Raw genomic sequence first — 24992 nt, 5'->3', positions numbered from 1 at the left:
CCTTAAAGTTGACAGTCCGTTAAAGGTCATGCACAGTCAAATTGGGTCATGTGTTGAGGATGCCCGGTGAAAGTACAATCAATAAAGTGACAACTGCTGGCTCATTGGTAAAGCCCAATGTGAAAATGCCTTGCTTCCTCCTCTGTCAAAATAATGAGTTCAGGGGGAGCATCCTATTGGCCGAACGAGCCACGTCACCCGTTCATAAATGTGCATACACTAGGGTTGGGCGGTATCCAGATTTTCATACTGTCCTTCTCTCATCCCGGGATTTACGGTATTACTGGCTTAGTACATAAGGGGCGCCCCAAAAAAGCCCATTGAGCGTCTATTACCAGAATGCTAAAAAAGCACAAGTTATAGTGAATTTCCATGGAGGCTGCTAGCTAAATATGCTAATGACACAAATGAAAAGAAACAAATTGCAAAGACAGGCAATCCAGCTCATAAAGTTATATGTATATGGGTAGGAGCTACCGAATGTCATTTTTGGTGAGTTTTGACATTTACAAGCAAATGTGAATGATAGACATTGTGCAAATGAAAAAGGTTTTGAAACATGCTCGTCAGAAGGAAGAACAGTAGCCTATGGCTCTGGAGCAGCATCTGTGCACGCTGTGTCTGTGTGTAGTCGCTAGGGCAACTTGCTTGCCTGCTCTGCTCAGAGATGAGGAGAAGACTGGCCGAGAACGGAGAGGAGAAAAAACGCAAGGAAATCAAAGATGGCATCTGTACAAATAACTTATCCAAAGGGCTTTGACTTCTCAAACACTGCAGAAAGCTAACACGATATGATGCCACGTCACCTTATTAATTCAGCCACTTACTTAGATAACTAGCAAGTTAAACTTAGGGGTCACGTTAATGCAGAATTCTTCATTTTTCACGCAGGAAAAAAAGATACGCCAATTTCTTATGCGTTTTATCTTGCTGCGTTTTTATAAATGCAGATCTAAAATGCTTTTTATTGTAATTTCTGCTCGGCATCAGACTCACTTTGTGTTTCAGTTGCACGTCTCTACTCGGATGAGAATGAACAGGCATTCTATCAGCAGACAGCTCTGACTGATGTGGAGCTACTTTTCTACGGTACTTTTCTCGGTGTAGCCGGCCTACTTTCCTCAGTGAAATGCAAGACTAACTAAGCAAAACATTATGAAATGTACCTGGCTACATTCTTTCTATGATAAACATAAGAAATATGATGGCCATCCATCGTTTTAGCAAAAAATACCTGTAAACGCATTCACTTGTATGGCTGCTAGCCTAATAGCGTTGCACTTCTGTTATTTTCTATCGAATGTGTTGCACTAATGTATTTTCTGTGAAGGAAAACTATAGTTGCACGTCCCTGATCACTCTGTTGAAGCAAAAAACCAAACAGTGGAATTTTAATATAAAACGCGACCCCTGTCAATACACAGCTGGACTAACCTGCTCCCGCTTTCTCCTGTTGTACTATTTACTAACAAACATGTGACTGACTCAACTGTTCTGGGGAACTATGGTAAGCTTCATAATGTGACTGGTGTAATGAAAAACGCGATCTGCTTTATTTCCTAACGTATTGCACAAGTTGGCTGCAGGTATTTACTTAAAAAGTAGCTTCAAATATGACAATTTATTGAAAAACTTCAAATAAATAGTTTCAATGGTATTGACGGTATTGAAAAACCATCCCGTGGCTATTTCCAAATATACAGTGCATTCGGAAAGTAATCAGACCCTTTCACTTTTTCCACATTTTGTTACATTACAGCTTTATTCTAAAATGGATTAAATCGTTTTTTCCCCTCATTAATCTACACATGATTCCCCATAATGACAAAGCAAAAACAGGTTTTTAGAAATTTTTGCAAATGTATTACAAATAAAAAACTATCACATTTACATACGTAAGTATTCAGACACTTTACTCAGTACTTTGTTGAAGCACCTTTGGCAGTGATTACAGCATAGTCTTCTTTGGTATGACGCTACAAGCTTGGCACAATTGTATTTGAGGAGTTTCTCCCATTCTTCTCTGCAGATCCTCTCATGCTCTGTCAGGTTGGATGGGGAGCGTCGCTGCACAGCTATTTTCAGGTCTCTCCAGAGATTTTAGATAGGGTTCAAGTCCGGTCTCTGGCTGGGCCACTCAAGGACATTCTGAGACTTGTCCCGAAGCTGTCTTGGCTGTGTGCTTAGGGTCGTTGTCCTGTTGGAAGGTGAACCTTCGCCCCAGTCTGAGGTCCTGAGTGCTCTGGAGCAGGCTTTCATCAAGGATCTCTTTGTACTTTGCTCCGTTCATCTTTCCCTTGATCCTGACTAGTCTCCCAGTCCATGCCGCTGAAAAACATCCCCACAGCATGATGCTGCCACCACCATGCTTCACCGTAGAGATGTTATTGGCCAGGTGATGACCGGTGCCTGGTTTCCTCCAGACGTGACGCTTGGCATTCAAGCCAAAGAGTTCAATCTTGGTTTCATCAGACCAGAGAATCTTGTTTCTCATGGTCTGAGAGTCCTTTAGGTGCCTTTTGGCAAACTCCAAGCGGGCTGTCATGTGCCTTTTACTGAGGAGTGGCTTCCGTCTGGCCGCTCTACCATAAAGGTCTGATTGGTGGAGTGCTGCAGAGATGGTTGTCCTTCTGGAAGGTTCTCCCATCTCCACAGAGGAACTCTGGAACTCTGTCAGGGTTGTTGGTCACCTCCGTGACCAAGGCCCTTCTCCCCCGATTGTTCAGTTTGGCCGGGCGGCCAGCTCTAGGAAGAGTCTTGGTGGTTCCAAACTTCTTCCGTTTAAGAATGATGGAGGTCACTGTGTTCTTGGGGACCTTCAATGCTGCAGAAATGTTTTGGTACCCTTCCCCAGATCTGGGCCTCGACACAATCCTGTCTCTGAGCTCTACGGACAATTTCTTCGACCACATGGCTTGGTTTTTGCTCTGACATGCACTGTCAACTGTGGGACCTTATATAGACAGGTGTGTGCCTTTCCAAATCATGTCCAATCAATTGAATTTACCACAGGTGAACTCCAATCAAGGTGTAGAAACATCTCAAGGATGATCAATGGAAACAGGATGCACCTGACCTCAATTTCGAGTCTCATAGCAAAGGGTGTGAATACGTATGTAAATACAGTATTTCTGTTTTTAATTTTTAATACATTTGCAAAATTTGTCTTTATGGGGTATTGTGTGTAGATTGAGGCATATTATTAAAAAAAATTATTTTTTTTTGAATAAGGCTGTAACGTTACAAAATTTGGAGAAAGTGAAGGGGTCTGAATACTTTCCGAATGCACTGTACCGTATAATACGGTATACCGCCCAAGGCTAGCATACACCAATGGGAATCCTTCTTTGCCTACCAGTCAATGGTCTCCCACGGCATAGGGGTTGGCTCACTGTCTTCCGTGCCGATAAGTGTTGCCAATTTAGTCACTTTGTTGCTATATTAAGAACGTTTCCAGACCGCTCCAGGGACTTTTATTGGTAAAAGAGTCTAGTGACAAATTCTGCTACTTTTCAGGCTGCCTTTGGGGAGTTTTGCCACCTAACTTTTCTGTGGTTTTAATAGCATTTAGCGACTTTTCCCACTCAATTTTGCTGCAAATAAAGAGTGGGAGAAGCTGTTTGTGTAACAGAAGTCACAGCAACGGCGCACACACAGGCTGAGAAGCACAAGGGGAGGGGTGTGCTGCGGGAGAGGGGGCGTAAACGCTATATAGCTCTCTGAGTTATACGTTTATGAGGATACAGTATCTGTTCTATAACTGATTGATCTGTTTGCTCTTCTCAGCTATAATGTCACTTAGCAAGCTAGTTACAGTAGCACTCACAGCTAGCATTGATGTTAGCTAAGCTCGCAGATAGCTAGCTTAGCTAACATACCTAGCACACCTAGAGTTGACGATAGGAAGGCTACATCCAGACGTTGTCAGTACGTGCTTATAAGATACATAAGTTAGTTATTAAGTTATTTACCATTCCAGTAGCCGTTGGAGTGAATTAATTTATTACATTACATTTTTGTGTCAAATCGCCAGTTGGCAACCCATCCCTTATGGGATTAATTGACACATAAACAAACATTACAATAATTCAGTGATAATTCTTCCAAATCATGAGTGAATGTTACATTTGATCTATTTGTCGATCTCAATTTTTTTAATTTAACCATTATTTAACTAGGCAAGTCAGTTAAGAACAAATTCTTATTTACAATGACAAGCATACTGATAGTCACAGATGAGAGAGTGTTCATTTTAATAGTGAAAATAATATTATGGGTGATGTTTTGGTTACTCTGGGAAATAGGATGACTGTGCATTCCCTTTAAGAAAACATGTCTGGTATGCACCCATGACTCTAAGTCGCTTTGGATAAAAGTTTCTGCTAAATGGCATATATTAGTTTACTACTTCAGTTTAGTCTGGATCTCTCAGTGCAGGTGTAATTTTCTAGTCTTCCGGTTCAATGGTTATGCAAATGTAGTGTTATTTTCCGTTTACTTTAGTTATTTGCTATTCAGAGCCTGACCCAAATCTAAATAGCTAACTTGAGATTCTCACACATTTCCCATTGACACTAATAGATCATTTACACACACAGGTTTCTTTAGCCAAAGTCTTTATAGAAACTCTTTTCTCTCTGCCTTTTCTCATCAATCACATTTACCTACATGTTACTTTTCAATCGGAATCAAATTACATTATCAAGTCAATCAATCACTTGAAGAATTGTGTGACTAGGGTTATACTACCTATTTGCTATAGAGGGAGCCTGTGTTGTAGTCAATCAATTACTTGAATTATATTTAGGTTAGTACGAAAGGCTGTGGAGAAAGGAGATTAATATCGAAGTACAGTATTTCATATCACCCAGGAGCAATCACAGTTTGATTAATCCAACCTAAGGAAATACAGTCCTCTTTTAGCTCTCCTTAACAGAGAGAATTAGCTGTGGAAGGAGCATGTGGTGTAGCCTACTCTCCCAGGCTTAGGCCTGATTAGGCCACCTGCACACCTGAACACTCCATGGACTGTGAAACACTGGCAGTGAACTGCATACCTGTAGCCTCTCAACCATAATAAGAGCTTAATCATACCTCCTTTAGAATTCCTCTCACGCCTTGAGATGTCTTTCATTGTGTTTGAGGTCTATTTTTATAACCTTGTCTGCTCAAGGTCTCCTGTTGGAATTCAGGCTGGGCTGGCCCACTCAAAAATGTGCTCATCACTCAAACAGACACCGCATTTATTACACTATGTATTGCCACAGACCATAAATATTAGGCTACCACAGAAACCGTCAAGTTTCCACAGCTTGCGGTTTGCTTTGACACTGTGGGTAGGGAAGCTCCTGTTAGTGGAGGCGTAGACTTGCCCTATACAGTCTTATGTCCAGTCTGTGGTGTAGATTTACATTTTTACATTTACATTTTAATCATTTAGCAGACGCTCTTATCCAAAGCGACTTAGTTAGTGAGTGCATACATTTTTCATACTGGAATAGATGGGTCACAGGTAGCTTACTAGCCTACATCTCAGGTTTAGGCCTATATCGTTACTGTTCTGTGTAACTGAGACTCAACCTGCACACCTACCTACCCATCAGAATCAGTGTTGACATGTGATCCCATGGGTTTCTGTGTTCCTTTTGAGGAAGTCTCACACATCTCAGAAACACTGTGTTGTGGCTCCCTCTGGTGGCCTGAAAAAGACCATGCACCTACAGTACTGTACCATGTGTAAAGTTATATAGGCCTACTATGACACACAGACAATATTCGTCCTGCAGGTAGTTGTTCACTAGCATCTATATAAGTCAAAGATAAATGGATTTGAGAGGCATTTGGTCTGTAACATTGAATCTGTGAGTGTTTGAGTGTGGAGTGGAGGGGTGCAGGCAGGTCTGTGTGTTAGGAGGGGAGAGCGGTCTTAGCCCAGAGTGTATTTACACACCTGGAGTGCCTTTATTCTCTGTGGAGTTATGGCATTTTCTCTGTGTGTGTGTTTGTGTGTGTGTGTGAATGAGTTCAGGGGGAGCAGCCTATTGGCCGAACGAGCCACGTCACCCTTTTCATAAATGTGTATACACCAATGGGAATCCTTCTTTGCCCACCAATCCCTGGTCTCCCACGGAATAGGGGTGTGCATGTGCCTTGAGTTGTGGTTTGGGAACTGGACCACGTCATTTTCCTGTGAAAAGGATGGAGATAAGGATGACAAACCACGGTAACCTGCCATGGTAACCTGTCAAGAAGAACTTATACAAACCTTTGGTAGAGTTCCAGTGCATCTAGGCTAAGTTACACTGATATCTGTTAGTAAAGGGAGATGGAAGCCATGTGTACATGTAACTTGGCATGCGTGTTTGTCAGAATGCTGTGTGTGTGTGCGTGTGAATGTGTGCTTGCCTCTGGTTGTCCCTGCCTGACCCTCCTCTTCTCCTCCTGTGGTGACCTGACTGCAGTGGGAGGCTAAGTAAATCATACATGCATTATTCAGGCCTCCACTAAAACAATGTTTTAAGTTTGTACTTCTGTCACTTCCATGTAGGAGAATGGGGGGATGATGAGGGAGGGAGAGAAGGAAGAGAGGGAGGAAAGGAGGGGAGGGATGGGAAGCTCTCTCCTCTCTGTGCTTCGACATGACACTAAATAAATGGGAGACCGTGATGAACAAAGCTCACTACTAGATGAACCACACTTGGTTGGGCTTTGCTTTGACTAACACTCAACTTTGTGCCTGCAGTCAAACATTTATGTCCCTAGTGTTTGTGAGTGTTTGGTGGGTGTGGAGTTGTCTTGTGCTTTGACTTACATGTCTAGTACTTGTTGTAATCACTCAATGGAACTCCTTACAACCGGTAGATGATTTGAGGGCTTTTAGTACTGTGTTGATCGATTTTATAATGGTTGAACTGATTCAGTAGAGTAAGGTTGAATCACAAATGGCCCTATGGGCCCTAGTCAAAAGTAGTGGAATAGAGTGTCATTAGAAATGCATACTGAGTGATGTTACTGTAGGTTCAGTAGGTAAAAATGATTAAGGTAATGACGTTATGTGCTTTGTCCCTCTAGGGCTACCATAGAAGAGGTCTATGCCAGGTCAATGACCAAACTTGCCAAGTCAGCTGGCAACTTCTCTCAGCTCGGGTAAGACACACACGCTCGCGCGTCAGGTGAAGAGAGATACGTTTGTGTCCCATATCAACCCTCCCTATTTAATGGTAAGACAAGTCTTCCCTGAATGAATGCTCTACTGAACACACTCCAGTTAATAAAGTGTGTCTGTCTGTGTGCTGCAGGACGTTTGCCCCGGTGTGGGATGTGTTTAAGACGTCCACAGAGAAGCTGGCCAGCTGCCACCTAGAGCTGGTGAGGAAGCTACAAGAGCTTATCAAAGATGTGCAGAAGTACGTGGACGACCAGGCCAAGGCCCACAAAAAGGTGCATGACGGAGAACCGAACGCGACACCACACATCACATAGTTTCCTTATAACAAGCGCAGACCTACAAACAGTAAGGCAGGTAGAATCACACAACACAACATACCGCTTTGTTCCTTTAGGCATGACATTTCAGTCATTTAGCAGACCCTCTTATCCAGAGCGACTTACAGGAGCAATTAGGGTTAAGTGCTTTGCTCAAGGGCACATCGACAGATTTTTCACCTAGTCAGCTCGGGGATTCGAACCAGCGTCATTTCGGTTACTGGCCCAACGCTCTAAACCGCTAAGCTACCTGCTGCGTCAACTAGTCTGTCCTTGCTGGTGTCTTTGCTCTGTCTGCCTGTGTAGGCTGCTGCTGGTGACAACCTATGTTTACCCTCTGGAGACCAGTAAAGCTCACTTATTTCAGTCACTGCTATGGGGAAGAGTTTCAGAAGAGTTATTCTACTGATAGTCTGGAGAGAATGTTTGTGTTCTCTGTCCTGCCTGGAGTAACCACCGGAGTGTCACCTCCTATGGCATGTATGTGCCAGCAGGTCTAATTAATCAAACACTGCCTGTGAATTAGCAGAGTTGGGTTTGAGCTTTCAGCATAACTAAACAGGCTGTCCCACAACACTGTCACACACACACAGAATGTCAAGTTGCCATTTTAGCTAAACTACTTTCTACCGTTTTAATGATCTTTGCTTCCATTAAGTGGTTTCAATCATGGACTTTTCAAACAAGGACACTAAAATGAATGTGTTTGAAGTGTTTCAATGGTTGCTGTCTTCCTCTGTCCTGCTCAGACCAAGGAGGAGGTGGCGTCCACACTGGAGGCCGTCCAGACCATCCAGACCACTGGGGTAGCCTTACAGAAGTCCAAGGAGAACTATAACGCCAAAACTGTGGAGCAGGAGAGACTCCGCAAGGAGGGAGCCACACAGCGAGATGTGGACAAGGTACTGTACACTAGACTTACTGTAAGAACACCAGACTAAACTATACTAGGTGACACATGAAAACAGATGGCCATTTTCCTGTTGTCTGTCTGTCTCTGATCTCTGCAGGCTGGAGTGAAGGCCAAGAAAGCCACGGAAACCTACAAGGGCTTTGTGGAAAAATACGCCACAGCCAAGTCCGAGTTTGAACAGAAGATGGCTGAAACTGCACAGGTGTGTATTTGTGTGTGGGTATTCCATCCACTTCCTAGTACCACAGGACAATGTGTTTGTGTGTGGGTATTCCATCCACTTTCTAGTACCACAGGACGATGTGTTTGTGTGGGTTTCTTGTTTTTGTGTGTGGTGTACTCTACTCTAGTATGTGCTTTGTGTGCATGTTTTAAGGCTCTTGGGTGTGTGTGTGTGCGTGCGTGTGTGTGTGTGTGTGTGTGTGTGTGCGTGTGTGTGCGTGTCTACCGCTCAGTATTCCGTGCTGTGTGTGTTCTTTGCTCTGCATCGTCTCAGCTTGTGTTATTTCCTCACTAACGGAATCATTGTGGAAAACTCTGATTGGAACCATCTGAACGACTGATTAGATAAACTCCAAATTCAAATCAGACAACAGTATTTTACCCTCCTTATCCTGCACTGCAGCGAGCCACACGGCCAAACTGGTTTGAGTTAGGGCAGCGTTTCTGTTTTCCCTCCGAGACAACAGCAGGGCAGCTCTGCTTCCTAAGATCAGTCAATGGCTCCTCTCAAATTCAGCACATGAGTTCTAAACACGGCACAGGCACACATGTCTTCTGTGACATCACTTGTGTGTGTTTCAAGTTTGTGTATCTGTCTGACTGTCTGTCTGACTGTCTGACTGTCTGTGTAACTGTCTGTCTGACTGTCTGTAAGCTGATGTGAACGCTGGGGTTTAAGCAAGTGTGCTCGCCTGTGAATGTACTCTGTGTGTCATGTGTTTGAGTGTGTACACTAGCTGTGGTAGTGTTTGCTGGAGCAATCATGGATGTGTGTGTGTAAGAGATTGCCTATATCCATGTTAATGAGGTCAGGTACACTCATCTTCCCTCTCTATCCACGCTGTGATTTTCCAGCTTATGATTATTTATAGTCCTTCTCCTCGGTTTACCCCAAACTCTCCCCAGTCAGAGCCAGCCCTGGATGGGAGTAAACACCATCGTTTAGAGCCCAGACACACACACACACACAGACCGCTCCAGAGCCCAGAGATGAGCCCCGCTCTGTGTATCTCATGGCTGGCCCGCCCTGGATAATTAGCACCTTGTGCTGCAGTGGGATCTGTGTGTTGGTGTGCCTTCGTTTCTAGACCACCCAAATAGAGACGACACACACAGGAAGGAAGTGGCTAGGGCACAAAGAAGAAGTGTTTCTCTTTTAGGGAAATGTATACATGTGTTTTTATCAATCCAAGAGTAATCTTTCTGCCCAGTGTTTCTCCTACATTGGACACGGTGCATATGTTCTGTTGTACACATTGGACTCTTTGAAATCTTAACCCATGATAGAGGCCAGAGGTTTCCTGACCTGGCCTGACCAGAAACTCTTTGTCCTAGTTCAATATATTACAGCTAGTGCCCAGAGTTGTTCCTGATCAGGTCACATCAGGTCAGGGAAAACTCCAGGTCCTAAATCTTCTACTGCCATATTTGTTTTGCCCAGGTTTAGTGTCTCCTCAGTGGAGATGTATAATGTGCTGCATATTTACTCCTGTATGTTTTCTCTCTGTGTTCCAGAAATTTCAGGACATCGAGGAGAGCCACATCGTCCACATGAAGGATATCATTCAGTCATACACACAATCTGTTGACGAGACACACGTTCAGATCGGAGAGGTGAGTCGGCACACACACACTGCACGAATGCGCACGCTCACACGATCACGCACGCACACACACACATTCCTGTGGGTGGGGTGAGGCGGGGCGTGTGTCCTGTCCCAGTGCTCAGTGGGTTCACTGTGTCAGATTAATTAGTGTAGTCTTTGATCACTCTAATAGTTTCACTGAGAACCAGGAAGTCTTCCATTCAGCTGTTTATAGCAACCAATTAAAAACTGATCAAAACTCCCTCTCGACCAATTGAAAACACCTTCAACATACAAGCAGAGGCACGGCATGCCAACTGTACTAGGCATCTCTCTCTGTGTGGATATGTTACTGGACTTTACTGTGGTCTACTGTACATAACTCAATTATTGATAATTCCACATCCATCATTATATTATCACAATTTTTTTATCTCAAATATTGTTCTGTCATAGATATTGTTCTGTCATAGATATTGTTCTGTCATAGATATTGTTCTGTCATAGATATTGTTCTGTTATAGATATTCTAGATGTTTTACTACTTGACGGAATAGACAACTGAAAAGAAACTCCGCTCCACTCTGTGGAGTGGCCTGTGCTGCTGCAGTCCCATCAGTGTCCACAGGGGGCACCAAAGCCCCACTCTCTGCCCTAAAGCTCCAGTGTTACCATGCATCTGAACAGGAGAAAGACAACACGGCCTGTCTATGTCTCAAAGGGTACCCTATTTCCTATAATATCATCTGGTTTTGACCAGGGCCCATATAGGGAATCTATATAGGGAATAGGGTACCAGTTGGGACACAGCCTATGTTTCTGTGTTAGGCTGGCTGGGCTTAATTAAAATAGAGCCTGAAGGTGGGTGAGTGCTCTCCCAAACAGCTGGCAAAGTATGCGCAGGCAGCACAAGTAATTGGGATTCTGTGATGAATACCCTTTAAGAGGTGGGATCAGAGGGAGGGAGGGAGGGAGGGAGACTGGCCACTCCAATCGTGCAAGATACTGCTTCATCAGTTAGACCACAGACACGCAAACTCATCCCAGACATGCAAACACACACACACACAGTACACTTACTTTACCAGCACTATAGACAAACAAATATACACGCTGTCAATATACTGTACACACTCCGACATTGCACTGTACACACACACGGTCACTTAAAATAATCCATATTGTCCAAACACATCAACACACTTAAATCTGACTATTCATACTGTCTATTCACAAACAGACACACACACACACACACACACACTCGTTCACATACACACAAACATTGACACACACACACACATTATCCGGCCAGGCGAACACAGCCCCAGTTTGGCTATTGGGCTCGCTGGCTAGCCTACATTTTTAAGTGTAGTTTCATGTTAACCAGGGACTGGGCCTTGGGCTGGGCCTAGGGTCTAAACAGTGGCGTGGCAGTCTGCATGGCTCCGCCATTATCTAGTTAGCCTAGCCCTATTCTCTCTAGTGTTCTCCCTGCTCTAGTCTGGACATGAATGGAAACCTCTAAAGCATGAGGGAGAAGGAGGAGAGGACATTTAGGGATAGAGGGACTGCATGGGAGGGAGGGAAGAGAACAAGAGGTATAGAGAGACTGCATGGGAGTGAGGGAAGAGAACAAGAGGTATAGAGAGACTGCATGGGAGTGAGGGAAGAGAACAAGAGGTATAGAGAGACTGCATGGGAGTGAGGGAAGAGAACAAGAGGTATAGAGAGACTGCGTGGGGGAGACGGGAGGAGGGCGGGAAAAGAGAGCGAAGCGAGAAAGATGAGGGAAGACGGGGAGGAAGATGAGAGGAGGAAAATAGGACGGAAAGAGGGAGGGAGATGGTTGGAGAGGAGGGGGTGGAGATGGGGAAAGAGGGAGGGGGATGGTTGGAGAGGAGGGGGTGGAGATGGGGAAAGAGGGAGGGGGATGGTTGGAGAGGAGGGGGTGGAGATGGGGAAAGAGGGAGGGAGATGGTTGGAGAGGAGGGGGTGGAGATGGGGAAAGAGGACGGAAAGAGGGAGGGGGATGGTTGGAGAGGAGAGGGTGGAGATGTGGAAAGAGGAGGCGGTAGAGAGGGGGAAAGAGGAGGGTGTGGAGAGGGTTGAAAGAGGAGGAAGGGAGAGGATTGAAAGAGGAGGGGGTGGAGAGGTTTGAAAGAGAGGGGGTGGAGAGGGGGAAAGAGGAGGGGGTGGAGAGGGTTGAAAGAGGAGGGGGTGGAGAGGTTTGAAAGAGGAGAGGGGAAAGAGGAGGGGTGGAGAGGGTTGAAAGAGGAGGGGGTGGAGAGGGGGAAAGAGGAGGGGGTGGAGAGGTTTGAAAGAGAGGGGGTGGAGAGGGGGAAAGAGGAGGGGGTGGAGAGGGTTGAAAGAGGAGGGGGTGGAGAGGTTTGAAAGAGGAGAGGGGAAAGAGGAGGGGTGGAGAGGGTTGAAAGAGGAGGGGGTGGAGAGGGTTGAAAGAGAGGGAGTGGAGAGGGGGAAAGAGGAGGGGGTGGAGAGGGTTGAAAGAGGAGGGGGTGGAGAGGGTTGAAAGAGGAGGGGGTGGAGAGGGGGAAAGAGGAGGGGGTGGAGAGGGGGAAAGAGGAGGGGGTGGAGAGGGTTGAAAGAGGAGGGGGTGGAGAGGGTTGAAAGAGGAGGGGGTGGAGAGGGGGAAAGAGGAGGGGGTGGAGAGGGGGAAAGAGGAGGGGGTGGAGAGGGGGAAAGAGGAGGGGGTGGAGAGGGGGAAAGAGGAGGGGAGAAAGTAAAGAGACTGCATGTAGCCAAGAGAGGTCATCTAAATACATTATGCTCTGAGAGGAGATTGTGGTCCTCTGTAGCTCAGTTGGTAGAGCATGGCGCTTGCAACGCCAGGGTAGTGGGTTTGATTCCGGGACCACCCTTACATACAAAATGTGGATTAAAGCATCTGCTAAATGGCATATATTATTATATTATATTTATATATTAGAATGTAGACAATTTAACTCAAAGTAATATTTGGTACTACTTCATTACTACTGTGTGTTTATTCTGGTTCATATTTTTACAACAATTTGCCTGCATGCTGTGCAGAGAGTCACTGCAGGTGTGTGTGTACAGTGAGGGGAAAAAAGTATTTGATCCCCTGCTGATTTTGTACGTTTGCTCACTGACAAAGAAATTATCAGTCTATAATTTTAATGGTAGGTTTATTTGAACAGTGAGAGACAGAATAACAACAAAAAAATCCAGAAAAACGCATGTCACAAATGTTATAAATTGATTTGCATTTTAAATTAGGGAAATAAGTACTTGACCCCTCTGCAAAACATGACTTAGTACTTGGTGGCAAAACCCACAATCACAGAGGTCAGACGTTTCTTGTAGTTGGCCACCAGGTTTGCACACATCTCAGGAGGGATTTTGTCCCACTCCTCTTTGCAGATCTTCTCCAAGTCATTAAGGTTTCGAGGCTGACGTTTGGCAACTCGAACCTTCAGCTCCCTCCACAGATTTTCTATGGGATTAAGGTATGTAAACTGGCTAGGACACTCCAGGACCTTAATGTGCTTCTTCTTGAGCCACTCCTTTGTTGCCTTGGCCGTGTGTTTTGGGTCATTGTCATGCTGGAATACCCATCCATGACCCATTTTCAATGCCCTGGCTGAGGGAAGGAGGTTCTCACCCAAGATTTGACGGTACATGGCCCCGTCCATCGTCCCTTTGATGCGGTGAAGTTGTCCTGTCCCCTTAGCAGAAAAACACCCCCAAAGCATAATGTTTCCACCTCCATTTTTGACGGTGGGGATGGTGTTCTTGGGGTCATAGGCAGCATTCCTCCTCCTCCAAACACTGCGAGTTGAGTTGATGCCAAAGAGCTCCATTTTGGTCTCATCAACACTTTCACCCAGTTCTCCTCTGAATCATTCAGATGTTCATTGGCAAACTTCAGACTTTTATATAGGTAACAATCTGAGATTAGGAGCACTCCCTTTAAGAGTGTGCTCCTAATCTCAGCTCGTTACCTGTATAAAAGACACCTGGGAGCCAGAAATATTTCTGATTGAGAGGGGGTCAAATACTTATTTCCCTAATTTAAAATGCAAATCAATTTATAACATTTTTGACATGCGTTTTTCTGGATTTTGTTGTTATTCTGTCTCTCACTGTTCAAATAAACCTACCAAATAATAGACTGATCATTTCTTTGTCAGTGGGCAAACGTAAAAAATCAGCAGGGGATCAAATACTTTTTTCCCTCACTGTATATATAGTGTGTGTGTGTGTTTTGGAGGGCAGGTGTGTTTGGTGTGCGTGCAATGTTTGTATTTGTAAGCGAGCATTTGTGTGTGAGAGAGGTACCCTTGAGCTGATGTGCTTTTTTGTGCATCTGTGAAAAATCACAGTGAGTTGGAGGAGGGGCGATGGTGTGTGTCTGTCAGGGTGTGTTTGAGACATGCAGGCAGGTGATGACGTCACATCATGTTCCCTCACGGCAGCAGGATACAGCAAGTGGCTGGCTGGCTGCAGCACCTGACAGATTGCGTGTGCTGGAGTGAGCATTCTACCTCGCCACGGCAACCCACGCCCAACCCCCATCCCCTCGCGAGGGTGCAGGGGGCTAATGCACTCTGCCTTGCTGGAGGGGTCGGGGGGGGGGTCCACGGTGTGTGTGTTCATGGTGTGTGTGTGTTCATGATAGTGAGTGGACATACGCTGTTGTGTTTACAGTATCACGCACATCTGAATCATTTGGCGAGATGGCACAGCCAGTCAGTCCATGTTCGTCATCTATCTTGTCCTTCTCTCCGACAGACAGACACACACACACTCTGACACACACGCCACTAACATCCAAAGTAAACAAACAAACACCATCCTTCCCGTGATAGCACCCAGAGGGCATCAGGAGACCGCTCTGTCTACAACAATAAACCATACCATTATGTAAGCCAGTCTCCACATGCCTTAGAGACACATTGTGCAGAGAATAGTTTTAAACAACGGAGAGAGAGAAGCAAATGCTGGGTAGTCCAGTCCTCTAGAGGGAGTATTGTAGTACAGTAGTAGTCCAGTCCTTTAGAGGGAGTATTGTAGTACAGTAGTAGTCCAGTCCTTTAGAGGGAGTATTGTAGTACAGTAGTAGTCTAGTCCTTTAGAGGGAGTATTGTAGTACAGTAGTAGTCCAGTCCTTTAGAGGGAGTATTGTAGTACAGTAGTAGTCCAGTCCTTTAGAGGGAGTATTGTAGTACAGTAATAGTCCAGTCCTTTAGAGGGAGTATTGTAGTACAGTAGTAGTCCAGTCCTTTAGAGGGAGTATTGTAGTACAGTAGTAGTCCAGTCCTTTAGAGGGAGTATTGTAGTACAGTAGTAGTCTAGTCCTTTAGAGGGAGTATTGTAGTACAGTAGTAGTCCAGTCCTTTAGAGGGAGTATTGTAGTACAGTAGTAGTCCAGTCCTTTAGAGGGAGTATTGTAGTACAGTAATAGTCCAGTCCTTTAGAGGGAGTATTGTAGTACAGTAGTAGTCCAGTCCTTTAGAGGGAGTATTGTAGTACAGTAGTAGTCCAGTCCTTTAGAGGGAGTATTGTAGTACAGTAGTAGTCCAGTCCTTTAGAGGGAGTATTGTAGTACAGTAGTAGTCCAGTCCTTTAGAGGGACTATTGTAGTACAGTAGCAGTCCAGTCCTTTAGAGGGAGTATTGTAGTACAGTAGTAGTCCAGTCCTTTAAAGGGAGTATTGTAGTACAGTAGTAGTCCAGTCCTTTAGAGGGAGTATTGTAGTACAGTAGTAGTCCAGTCCTTTAGAGGGAGTATTGTAGTACAGTAGTAGTCCAGTCCTTTAGAGGGAGTATTGTAGTACAGTAGTAGTCCAGTCCTTTAGAGGGACTATTGTAGTACAGTAGTAGTCCAGTCCTTTAGAGGGACTATTGTAGTACAGTAGTAGTCCAGTCCTTTAGAGGGAGTATTGTAGTACAGTAGTAGTCCAGTCCTTTAGAGGGAGTATTGTAGTACAGTAGTAGTCCAGTCCTTTAGAGGGAGTATTGTAGTACAGTAGCAGTCCAGTCCTTTAGAGGGAGTATTGTAGTACAGTAGCAGTCCAGTCCTTTAGAGGGAGTATTGTAGTACAGTAGTAGTCCAGTCCTTTAGAGGGAGTATTGTAGTACAGTAGTAGTCCAGTCCTTTAGAGGGAGTATTGTAGTACAGTAGTAGTCCAGTCCTTTAGAGGGAGTATTGTAGTACAGTAGCAGTCCAGTCCTTTAGAGGGAGTATTGTAGTACAGTAGTAGTCCAGTCCTTTAGAGGGAGTATTGTAGTACAGTAGTAGTCCAGTCCTTTAGAGGGAGTATTGTAGTACAGTAGTAGTCCAGTCCTTTAGAGGGACTATTGTAGTACAGTAGTAGTCCAGTCCTTTAGAGGGAGTATTGTAGTACAGTAGTAGTCCAGTCCTTTAGAGGGAGTATTGTAGTACAGTAGTAGTCCAGTCCTTTAGAGGGACTATTGTAGTACAGTAGTAGTCCAGTCCTTTAGAGGGAGTATTGTAGTACAGTAGTAGTCCAGTCCTTTAGAGGGAGTATTGTAGTACAGTAGTAGTCCAGTCCTTTAGAGGGAGTATTGTAGTACAGTAGTAGTCCAGTCCTTTAGAGGGAGTATTGTAGTACAGTAGTAGTCCAGTCCTTTAGAGGGAGTATTGTAGTACAGTAGCAGTCCAGTCCTTTAGAGGGAGTATTGTAGTACAGTAGCAGTCCAGTCCTTTAGAGGGAGTATTGTAGTACAGTAGTAGTCCAGTCCTTTAGAGGGAGTATTGTAGTACAGTAGTAGTCCAGTCCTTTAGAGGGAGTATTGTAGTACAGTAGTAGTCCAGTCCTTTAGAGGGAGTATTGTAGTACAGTAGCAGTCCAGTCCTTTAGAGGGAGTATTGTAGTACAGTAGCAGTCCAGTCCTTTAGAGGGAGTATACAGTGAAAAGCACAGAACCATATTGTATTTATCAATCCGCCTGAGCATTCTAAAAATGAGGCACCCAGAGAGCAGTCCCCCAGGACATGAGCTGTCACTCTCACAAGCTATCTCACACACACACAAACACACACACACACTGCCCCATGTTTTAATCACAGCAGTACCTCCCAGTGGTACTACCACAGAGTGAGCCCTCAATGGACTCAATGACCGTCCAGCAGCTCAGCCCAGCGACTGTCAGGCTAGCCCACAGCCCCAGAGAGAGGGGAGAGGGCCCTAGGAGCACCAGTTCAAGTGTGTCTGATTCCAAGTGTCTGCCACTCTACCTTCAGTTCTTATTTCTTGTATTAATGTAGGCTAATCCATTCTGATGCCTCACTGTACTGATGCCAGACCTGGGTCAAATACGCCAGAATACTTGAGCTGCACTTGATTTACAGCAGTTTGCCCTGTACAATGGAACCAATGGAATAGTCCCAAAAGTGCAACTCCAAATTAAACGAAGCGCACCTCTTGACCCTGTGTGTTTGTTGTTGTCCCTCTGCAGGTCCATACAGAGTTTGAAAGGAACATGGAGAACACCTCTGTGGAGGGCTTGATACAGAAACTCGCTGACAGTAAAGGAACGGGCAAAGAGAGACCAGGTAATATTCCCCATACGCACAGACACACCTGCCATGATAGCCTAAACACGTATACAGATCAATGTATTACAAATATGTTGGTGTGTATGAGTGGTGAAGCATTTCAGTGGTTAGCAGCAACTTATGTAATTGTCCTACTCCTTCAATATGCCTGACTCTGACTGTAGATCAGTGGTTACTTAGGCTAACTTCTACAGTATACCTACTCCTTCAACGTGGCTGAATCTGACCCTGTATCAGTGGTTACTTAGGCGCAACTTCCTTCAAAGTGAATTCCTGTCTTTAAGATGGAGACAGGCCTATGAGAGAGAGTTAGCCAATGAGAGAGCAGTAATGAGAGGTGATAGAAGGCCATCAGACTCAATAGCTGTAATCTGCTGTAAAGGTAGGCAGGTCAGGCCAGACATTCATGTTAGCATGTGACACAATGCAGACCAGCACAGGGGCCAGGGAGGCTTTGCTTTACGCACACACACACACACACACTCTGCTGTGTTTAGGCTGCAGACTGAACTAAGCAGCCGGAACCAAGCTCTTTTGGGGATCAGGAACTCAACAATGACTCTTGTGTAAGCTATGACATGCTACAGTAATCAAGGGAAATCTGACAATATAATGTTATCCATTGTGGCTTTCCCAGGGGCTTGCACCCCATCACATCAGGTAGGCGACACAAAGGGCCTGACTTGGGGTGTGTTTGTGTGTATACAAACGGTGACCCCTGACCCCTGTGTCCAGATGGGGCGTCCGAGCAGCGCCGGCCTTCATTTGTTTTGACAGCAGAATTAATTGAGGGCTGAAAACAGTTGTAGAATTCCTCCCCGTATCAAGCTGTTCATTAGAGATCGCACCGCGGTCTAGGCCCTGTCAGAAAAATAACCTGCCTGTCCCTTGATGAAATAGCTGAACGGATGGCCGATCCTGTGCCTTTAGAGAGAGAGAGAGAGGTTGAATAAACTTTCTACCACGGAAACAATCTCAAAGTGACACGCTGCTAGGCGAGGGGGGGGGGGGGGTTCGTAGTGTTCACCGATATCCAGCTGAGCTGTCAACTGGCGGCGAGCCAGACACGCAAACCCCTCCGCCCCTCTCCCTCCCTCTTTCCCGCTCCGAGCTCCATGTGAAGCATATGCAATTTTAAAAACCATCCTCCGCTCATGCGTGACTGCATGCTTCCCTCACAGAGAGAGAGTGACAGAGAGGAATAAGATAAAAGAAACATCTACCTCTACATAAACAAAGTCATCTGTCTGTTTATGACATTTTTAAACAGATCCTAATGGGCCTGTGCAGATTTAGGTAAGATTGGCGTGTCTGGTGTAGGTTGTTTTGCTGTAGTCGGTGTGAGTAAATATTGTCAGATGTAGGATGCTGTCGGCGAAAGGTTCCTGCTCTGTTTATGCTTTATTTTTCAGTAAGTTTTGGTCAGTCATGTGGAGGAGCCTAAGTATAGTCTTTAGACATTATTATTCAAATATGTTTTTTATTATTATTCTCTTAGAATTGGTGATTATGGGTGTTTGGCAATGCCAGCAACTGTTGATTACTTTAGGAGGTTATGGATCCCTCTTCACCTAGTAAATGGAACTGCTTGTTGTCAACACTGTGGATTAGGGATGGAGCAGCGGATAGGTCTCTCTCACGTGAACTAGTTCTTGGATGAGCGTGGCGTTTGTTTTGATTGGAACGGAACACGCAGTCACATCAGTGTGGGTTCACCGGCGGTGAAGAGCTAACAGGAGAGGGCCTGATATTGCACAGGAGAGTAGATTGGTGTACTTTATCCATGTCACTTGGCGTGATGCGTGCCTCTCATGACTTACCACTTCCCTGAGCTTCTCCAAGAGCTGTGCATGTCGAATAATGCGTCAATTTTGCCCATAACTGACATTCTCTGGGGAAGGCAGCATCGAACCGCTGTTGCCATATACATTGGACTAAAATATAATTAGCTTTGTTTTTTCAGGTCAAGATATTTTAGTGCCATGGAAATGAAATCTTGCCCGAGGCTGGCCTCCCCTCTCTTCTCTCCCTCCTTGGTCTGCCATAGGCTATTAAATGCAGACGTCGTGTCCTGGTCGTGCATTAGCTTTTAAGAAGATAAATGCTCAAAAGGGAACATGGAACGGATCGGTAGGCTGTGTATTCACAGAACCCCTAGTTTGCTCTATCAACAGACAAAATAGATAACATAATTAACAGAATAATATTTATTCCATATATTATAGACTATACCACTCTAACCTTGTGTTCATATTAGTTAATGTATTTATTATTAATTGATTATTGCTCTAATTTTACATTTTTTATTAAAACAAAGTAAAAGTCACCATTTCACACTCATCATCTTACTATCTCTGCTTATGATAAACCATAAGACAATAGCTTTTCAAACCGTTGACTTGCATCATTGCGCTAAAATCATATGGGGCCATCCATATACTAAGAGTCTCCCATTGGAGTACATTGATTGACACGCATATTCATCCTGAGTTGCTCTTGGTTTTTCCCACAGCTTTTTAAATAGGGTGTTCATGTGTGTGTTCATGTGTGTGTGTTGGCGTGTATGTTCGCGTGTGTGATAATACATATCCAACCCAATGAAAACCCCCTCATTAATGTTTTCTCAACACGCTCTGGAAGCGTGGCATTCCAAGTGCAAGAGCTCGGAGGTAAATATGTATAATTGATGAACATTAAATTAAGCGTGATCTTTGTTGTTTTTCTTTGTTGTTGAAAAAAAACCTTATTTAACCAGGTAAGCCAGTTGAGAACAAGTTCTCATTTACAACTGCGACCTGGCCAAGATAAAGCAAAGCAGTGCGATTAAAAACAACAACAACACAGAGTTACATATGAAATAAAACAAAACATAAAGTCAGTAACACAATAGAAAATCTATATACAGTGTGTGCAAATGTAGTAAGTTATGGAGGTAAGGCAATAAATACAGCACTACAAATGGCCATAGTGCAAAATAATTACAATTTAGTATTAACACTGGGGTGATAGATGTGCAAATAGAGATACTGGGGTGCAAATAAGGAAAATAAATAACAATATGGGGATGAGGTAGTTGGGTGGGCTAATTACAGATGGGCTGTGTACATGTGCAGTGATCGGTAAGCTGCTCTGACAACTGATGCTTAAAGTTAGTGAGGGAGATAAGTGTCTCCAGCTTCAGAGATTTTTGCAGTTCGTTCCAGTCATTAGCAGCAGAGAACTGGAAGGAATGGCGGCCAAAGGACACGTTGGCTTTGGGGATGACCAGTGAGATACAGTTTTACGAGGGCATGTTTAGCAGCATGAGTGAAGGAGGCTTTGTTGCGAAATAGGAAGCCGATTCTAGATTTAACTTTGGATTGGAGATGCTTAATGTGAGTCTGAAAGGAGAGTTTACGGTCTAACCAGACACCTAGGTATTTGTAGTTGTCCACATATTCTAAGTCAGACCCGCCGAGAGTAGTGATTCTAGTCGGGCAGGCGGGTGCAAGCAGCATTCGATTGAAGAGCATGCATTTAGTTTTACTAGCGTTTAAGAGCAGTTGGAGGCCACGGAAGGAGTGTTGTATGGCATTGAACCTCGTTTGGAAGTTTGTTAACACTGTGTCCAATGAAGGGCCAGATGTATACAAAATGGTGTCGTCTGCGTAGAGGTGGATCTGAGAGTCACCAGCAGCAAGAGCGACATCATTGATATACACCGAGAATAGAGTCGGCCCGAGAATTGAACCCTGTGGCACCCCCATAGAGACTGCCAGAGGTCCAGACAACAGGACCTCCGATTTGACACATTGAACTCTATCTGAGAAGTAGTTGGTGAACCAGACGAGGCAGTCATTTGAGAAACCAAAGCTATTTAGTCTGCCAATAAGAATGCGGTGATTGACAGAGTCGAAGAGAGCTGGCAGAGCTGGTGGCCGGGGTAGAGGTAGCCAGGTGGAAAGCATGGCCAGCCGTAGCAAAATGCTTATTGAAATTCTCGATTATCGTAGATTTATCGGTGGTGACAGTGTTTCCTAGCCTCAGTGCAGTGGGCAGTTGGGAGGAGGTGCTCTTATTCTCCATGGACTTTACAGTGTCCCAAAACTTTTTGGACTTAGTGCTACAGGATGCAAATTTCTGTTTGAAAAAGCTAGCCTTTGCTTTCCTAACTGATTGTGTATATTGGTTCCTGACTTCCCTGAAAAGTTGCATGTCGCGGGGGCTGTTCGATGCTAATGCAGTACGCCACAGGATGTTTTTGTGCTGGTCAAGGGCAGTCAAGTCTGGGGTGAACCAGGGGCTATATCTGTTCTTAGTTCTGAATTTTTTGAATGGGGAGAGGAAAGCACTTTTAAAGAACAACTAGGCATACTCTACTGATGGAATGAGGTCAATATCCATCCAGGATACCCGGGCCAGGTCAATTAGAAAGGCCTGCTCGCTGAAGTGTTTTAGGGAGCGTTTGACAGTGATGAGGGGTGGTCGTTTGACCGCGGACCCATTACGGACGCAGGCAATGAGGCAGTGATCGCTGAGATCCTGGTTGAAGACAGCGGAGGTGTATTTAGAGGGTAAATTAGTCAGGATGATATCTATGAGGGTGCCCATGTGTACAGATTTAGGGTTGTACCTGGTAGGTTCGTTGATAATTTGTGTGAGATTGTTGGCATCTAGTTTAGATTGTAGGACGGCCGGGGTGTTAAGCATATCCCAGTTTATGTCACCAAGCAGTACGAACACTGAGGATAGATACGGGGCAATCAATTCACATATGGTGTCCAGGGCACAGCTGGGGGCTGAGGGGGGTCTGTAGTAAGCGGCAACAGTGGTATACTTATTTCTGGAGAGGTGGATTTTTAGAAGTAGAAGCTCAAACTGTTTGGGCACAGACCTGGATAGTATGATAGAGCTCTGCAGGCTATCTCTACAGTAGATTGCAACTCCGCCCCCTTTGGCAGTTCTATCTAGACGGAAAATGTTGTAGTTGGGGATGGACATTTCAGAGTTTTTGGTGGTCTTCTTAAGCCAGGATTCAGACACTGCTAGAACATCAGGGTTGGCGGAGTGTGCTAACGCAGTGAGTAACTCAAACTTAGGGAGTAGGCTTCTGATGTTAACATGCAAAAAACCAAGGCTTTTACGGTTACAGAAGTCAACAAATGATAGCGCCTGGGGAGTAGGAGTGATACTGGGGGCTACAGGGCCTGGATTAACCTCTACATCACCAGAGGAACAGAGGAGGAGTAGAATAAGGATACGGCTAAAGGCTTTAAGAACTGGTCTTCTAGTGCGTTGGGTACAGAGAATAAAAGGAGCAGATTTCCGGGCGTTGTAGAATAGATTCAGGGCATTATGTACAGACAAGGATATGGAAGGATATGAGTACAGTGGAGGTACACCTAAGCGTTGGGTAACGATGAAAGAGATAGCATCACTGGAGGCACCAATTGAGCCGGTCTCCGCGTGTATGGGGGGTGGGACAAAGGAGCTCACTGAGGCTGGTTGAGCAGGACTGGGGGTTCTACAGTGAAATTGTATAATAAGAACTAACAGGAACAGCAATAGGCAAGGCATATTGACATGGGGAGAGAGTCATAAAGCAATCACAGGTGTTAATTCGAGAGAGCTAAGACAACAACTGGTAATAGCACCAGCTCACAAGCTCTGTGTGTTTACTCAGAGTGTGTGTAGTGTAGCCTAGTGTGTGTGTGTGTGCGTGTGCGTGTGTTTGTGCATGCGTGCCGCCTTATGAGCCATTCTGTGTATACTAAAGGGCAGGTCAGGTTAGTGGGTTCCGTCTGTCCACCTGGCATAATTTGAATTCCAGGTGTTATTTTAATTGATTGGTTGTTTTAGAGCAGTTTGGTCTCTGTTGTGCAGGTTTACAGTAGGCCTATGTAGTACTTAAATTCTGTCTTAGAGATCTGTGTGTGTCCATGAGAAAGTGTATTGCTGTGTGTGTGAGAGAGAAAGTGACTGAGGAATAGTGTGTGTGTGTGTGTGTAGTATGCTGTAGTGTGTGTGTGTGTGTAGCATGCTGTAGTGTGTGTGTGTGTGTGTGTGTGTGTGTAGCATGCTGTAGTGTGTGTGTGTGTGTGTGTGTGTAGCATGCTGTAGTGTCTGTGCGTGTGTAGCATGATGTAGTGTCTGTGTATGTGTCCATGAGTGCTATGAATTTGCAGTGCTGTATGTTTTCCCCTGGTTCAGGATAGAGAGTCACATGCTGATGGCTACCAGACTCTGTGTTGATTCTGCCATTGACCCTGTCTGCCCTCTGGAATCAGCATGGACCATTTAGTTTATTGTGTGTGTGTGCCAAGCTGGACGCTCTGTTCCTACCAAGCCGTGTGTGTGTTTGTGTGAAAGTGTGCTTGTTGGTGTGTGTTCGCACTCACACGTGCATGCGTGCCAAATGAACCTAAATGAGCGTTTTCTGTCTTTTCAGGTCCTATTGAGTTTGAAGAATGCAACACTGCCATCGCCACTGAAGGTAAGTCACACACACAGACACACACACACACACACACGTGTGCTTGTGCCCTACTTTTCTATAGTTTATTCCCTCCTCAAAAAAACAAAAAAAACATAGTGTGAAATTTCATAAAAGTCAGACTTGATCTTTTTCACGCCTAAATGTGTGGGAACATTTTAAGTCTAAATGTTTTAGGTTATCTGGCCACTTCTCCAAAAAAATGTATGAGTGTTTCATAAGGTTATTGATTTCTCCGATTTTTCTTTTTGGTTTGGAGTTGTCATATTTGTCTGATAAAATAGATTTCTTCAATCAGACATTTCTCACGCACTCCTTGGGTTTGTTACTAGGAGCCAAACCCAGAAAGAGGAAAACATTTGCGATCCCAGGCCGCCGGAAAGACAACAAGGACACAGACTCCACGTGTGTAGCTTCTACTTTTAAACTTGCTTTATAAAGGGTTTAGAAGTAGTTTATAAACTGTTAATTTAATTATTTACTTTCCACTGCCTGGAACTAATTTATGATGGCTTAGTGAACAGTCTCTAAATTCTGTTTCAAATTATCCAAGATTAGTATAAATCATGTTTAGTTTTATTAGGGTTGTCATGATGATAAATATTAATTCAGCTTCATTGGACTGAATTATAAAAAACTATTTTTTAACCAAGAATATTAAATGAGTCTGAAATGTAACGTTGTTTCTTTTGGCGGGTCTCAGGGAGTCGACAGAAGTTGAACCTGCTGTGAGTATATTTCCAGTTACATA

The 24992-nt window shown here is 44.6% G+C and overlaps 1 protein-coding gene across 1 annotated transcript in view; it reads left to right on the top strand.

Annotated features, from left to right (window-relative positions):
• The window catches only part of LOC311127512 (F-BAR domain only protein 2-like), a gene marked incomplete at its 5' end in the record, with an annotated part of 46754 nt that overhangs the window by 477 nt on the left and 21285 nt on the right, over nucleotides 1-24992 (top strand). Inside the window, 9 exons of the mRNA XM_084159334.1 lie at nucleotides 7072-7146; nucleotides 7299-7440; nucleotides 8235-8387; nucleotides 8496-8600; nucleotides 10136-10234; nucleotides 17670-17766; nucleotides 24197-24241; nucleotides 24574-24646; nucleotides 24945-24973. Of these exons, the coding sequence (XP_084015460.1) occupies nucleotides 7072-7146; nucleotides 7299-7440; nucleotides 8235-8387; nucleotides 8496-8600; nucleotides 10136-10234; nucleotides 17670-17766; nucleotides 24197-24241; nucleotides 24574-24646; nucleotides 24945-24973 (818 nt within the window). The remainder of the gene's footprint in view (nucleotides 1-7071; nucleotides 7147-7298; nucleotides 7441-8234; nucleotides 8388-8495; nucleotides 8601-10135; nucleotides 10235-17669; nucleotides 17767-24196; nucleotides 24242-24573; nucleotides 24647-24944; nucleotides 24974-24992) is intronic.

The sequence above is a fragment of the Coregonus lavaretus genome (assembly GCF_964263955.1).
Source record: "Coregonus lavaretus genome assembly, chromosome: 4".
Taxonomy (NCBI): domain Eukaryota; kingdom Metazoa; phylum Chordata; class Actinopteri; order Salmoniformes; family Salmonidae; genus Coregonus; species Coregonus lavaretus.
Note: the sequence above shows the minus strand (reverse complement) of the source record. Positions and strands in the feature narration are given on the sequence as shown.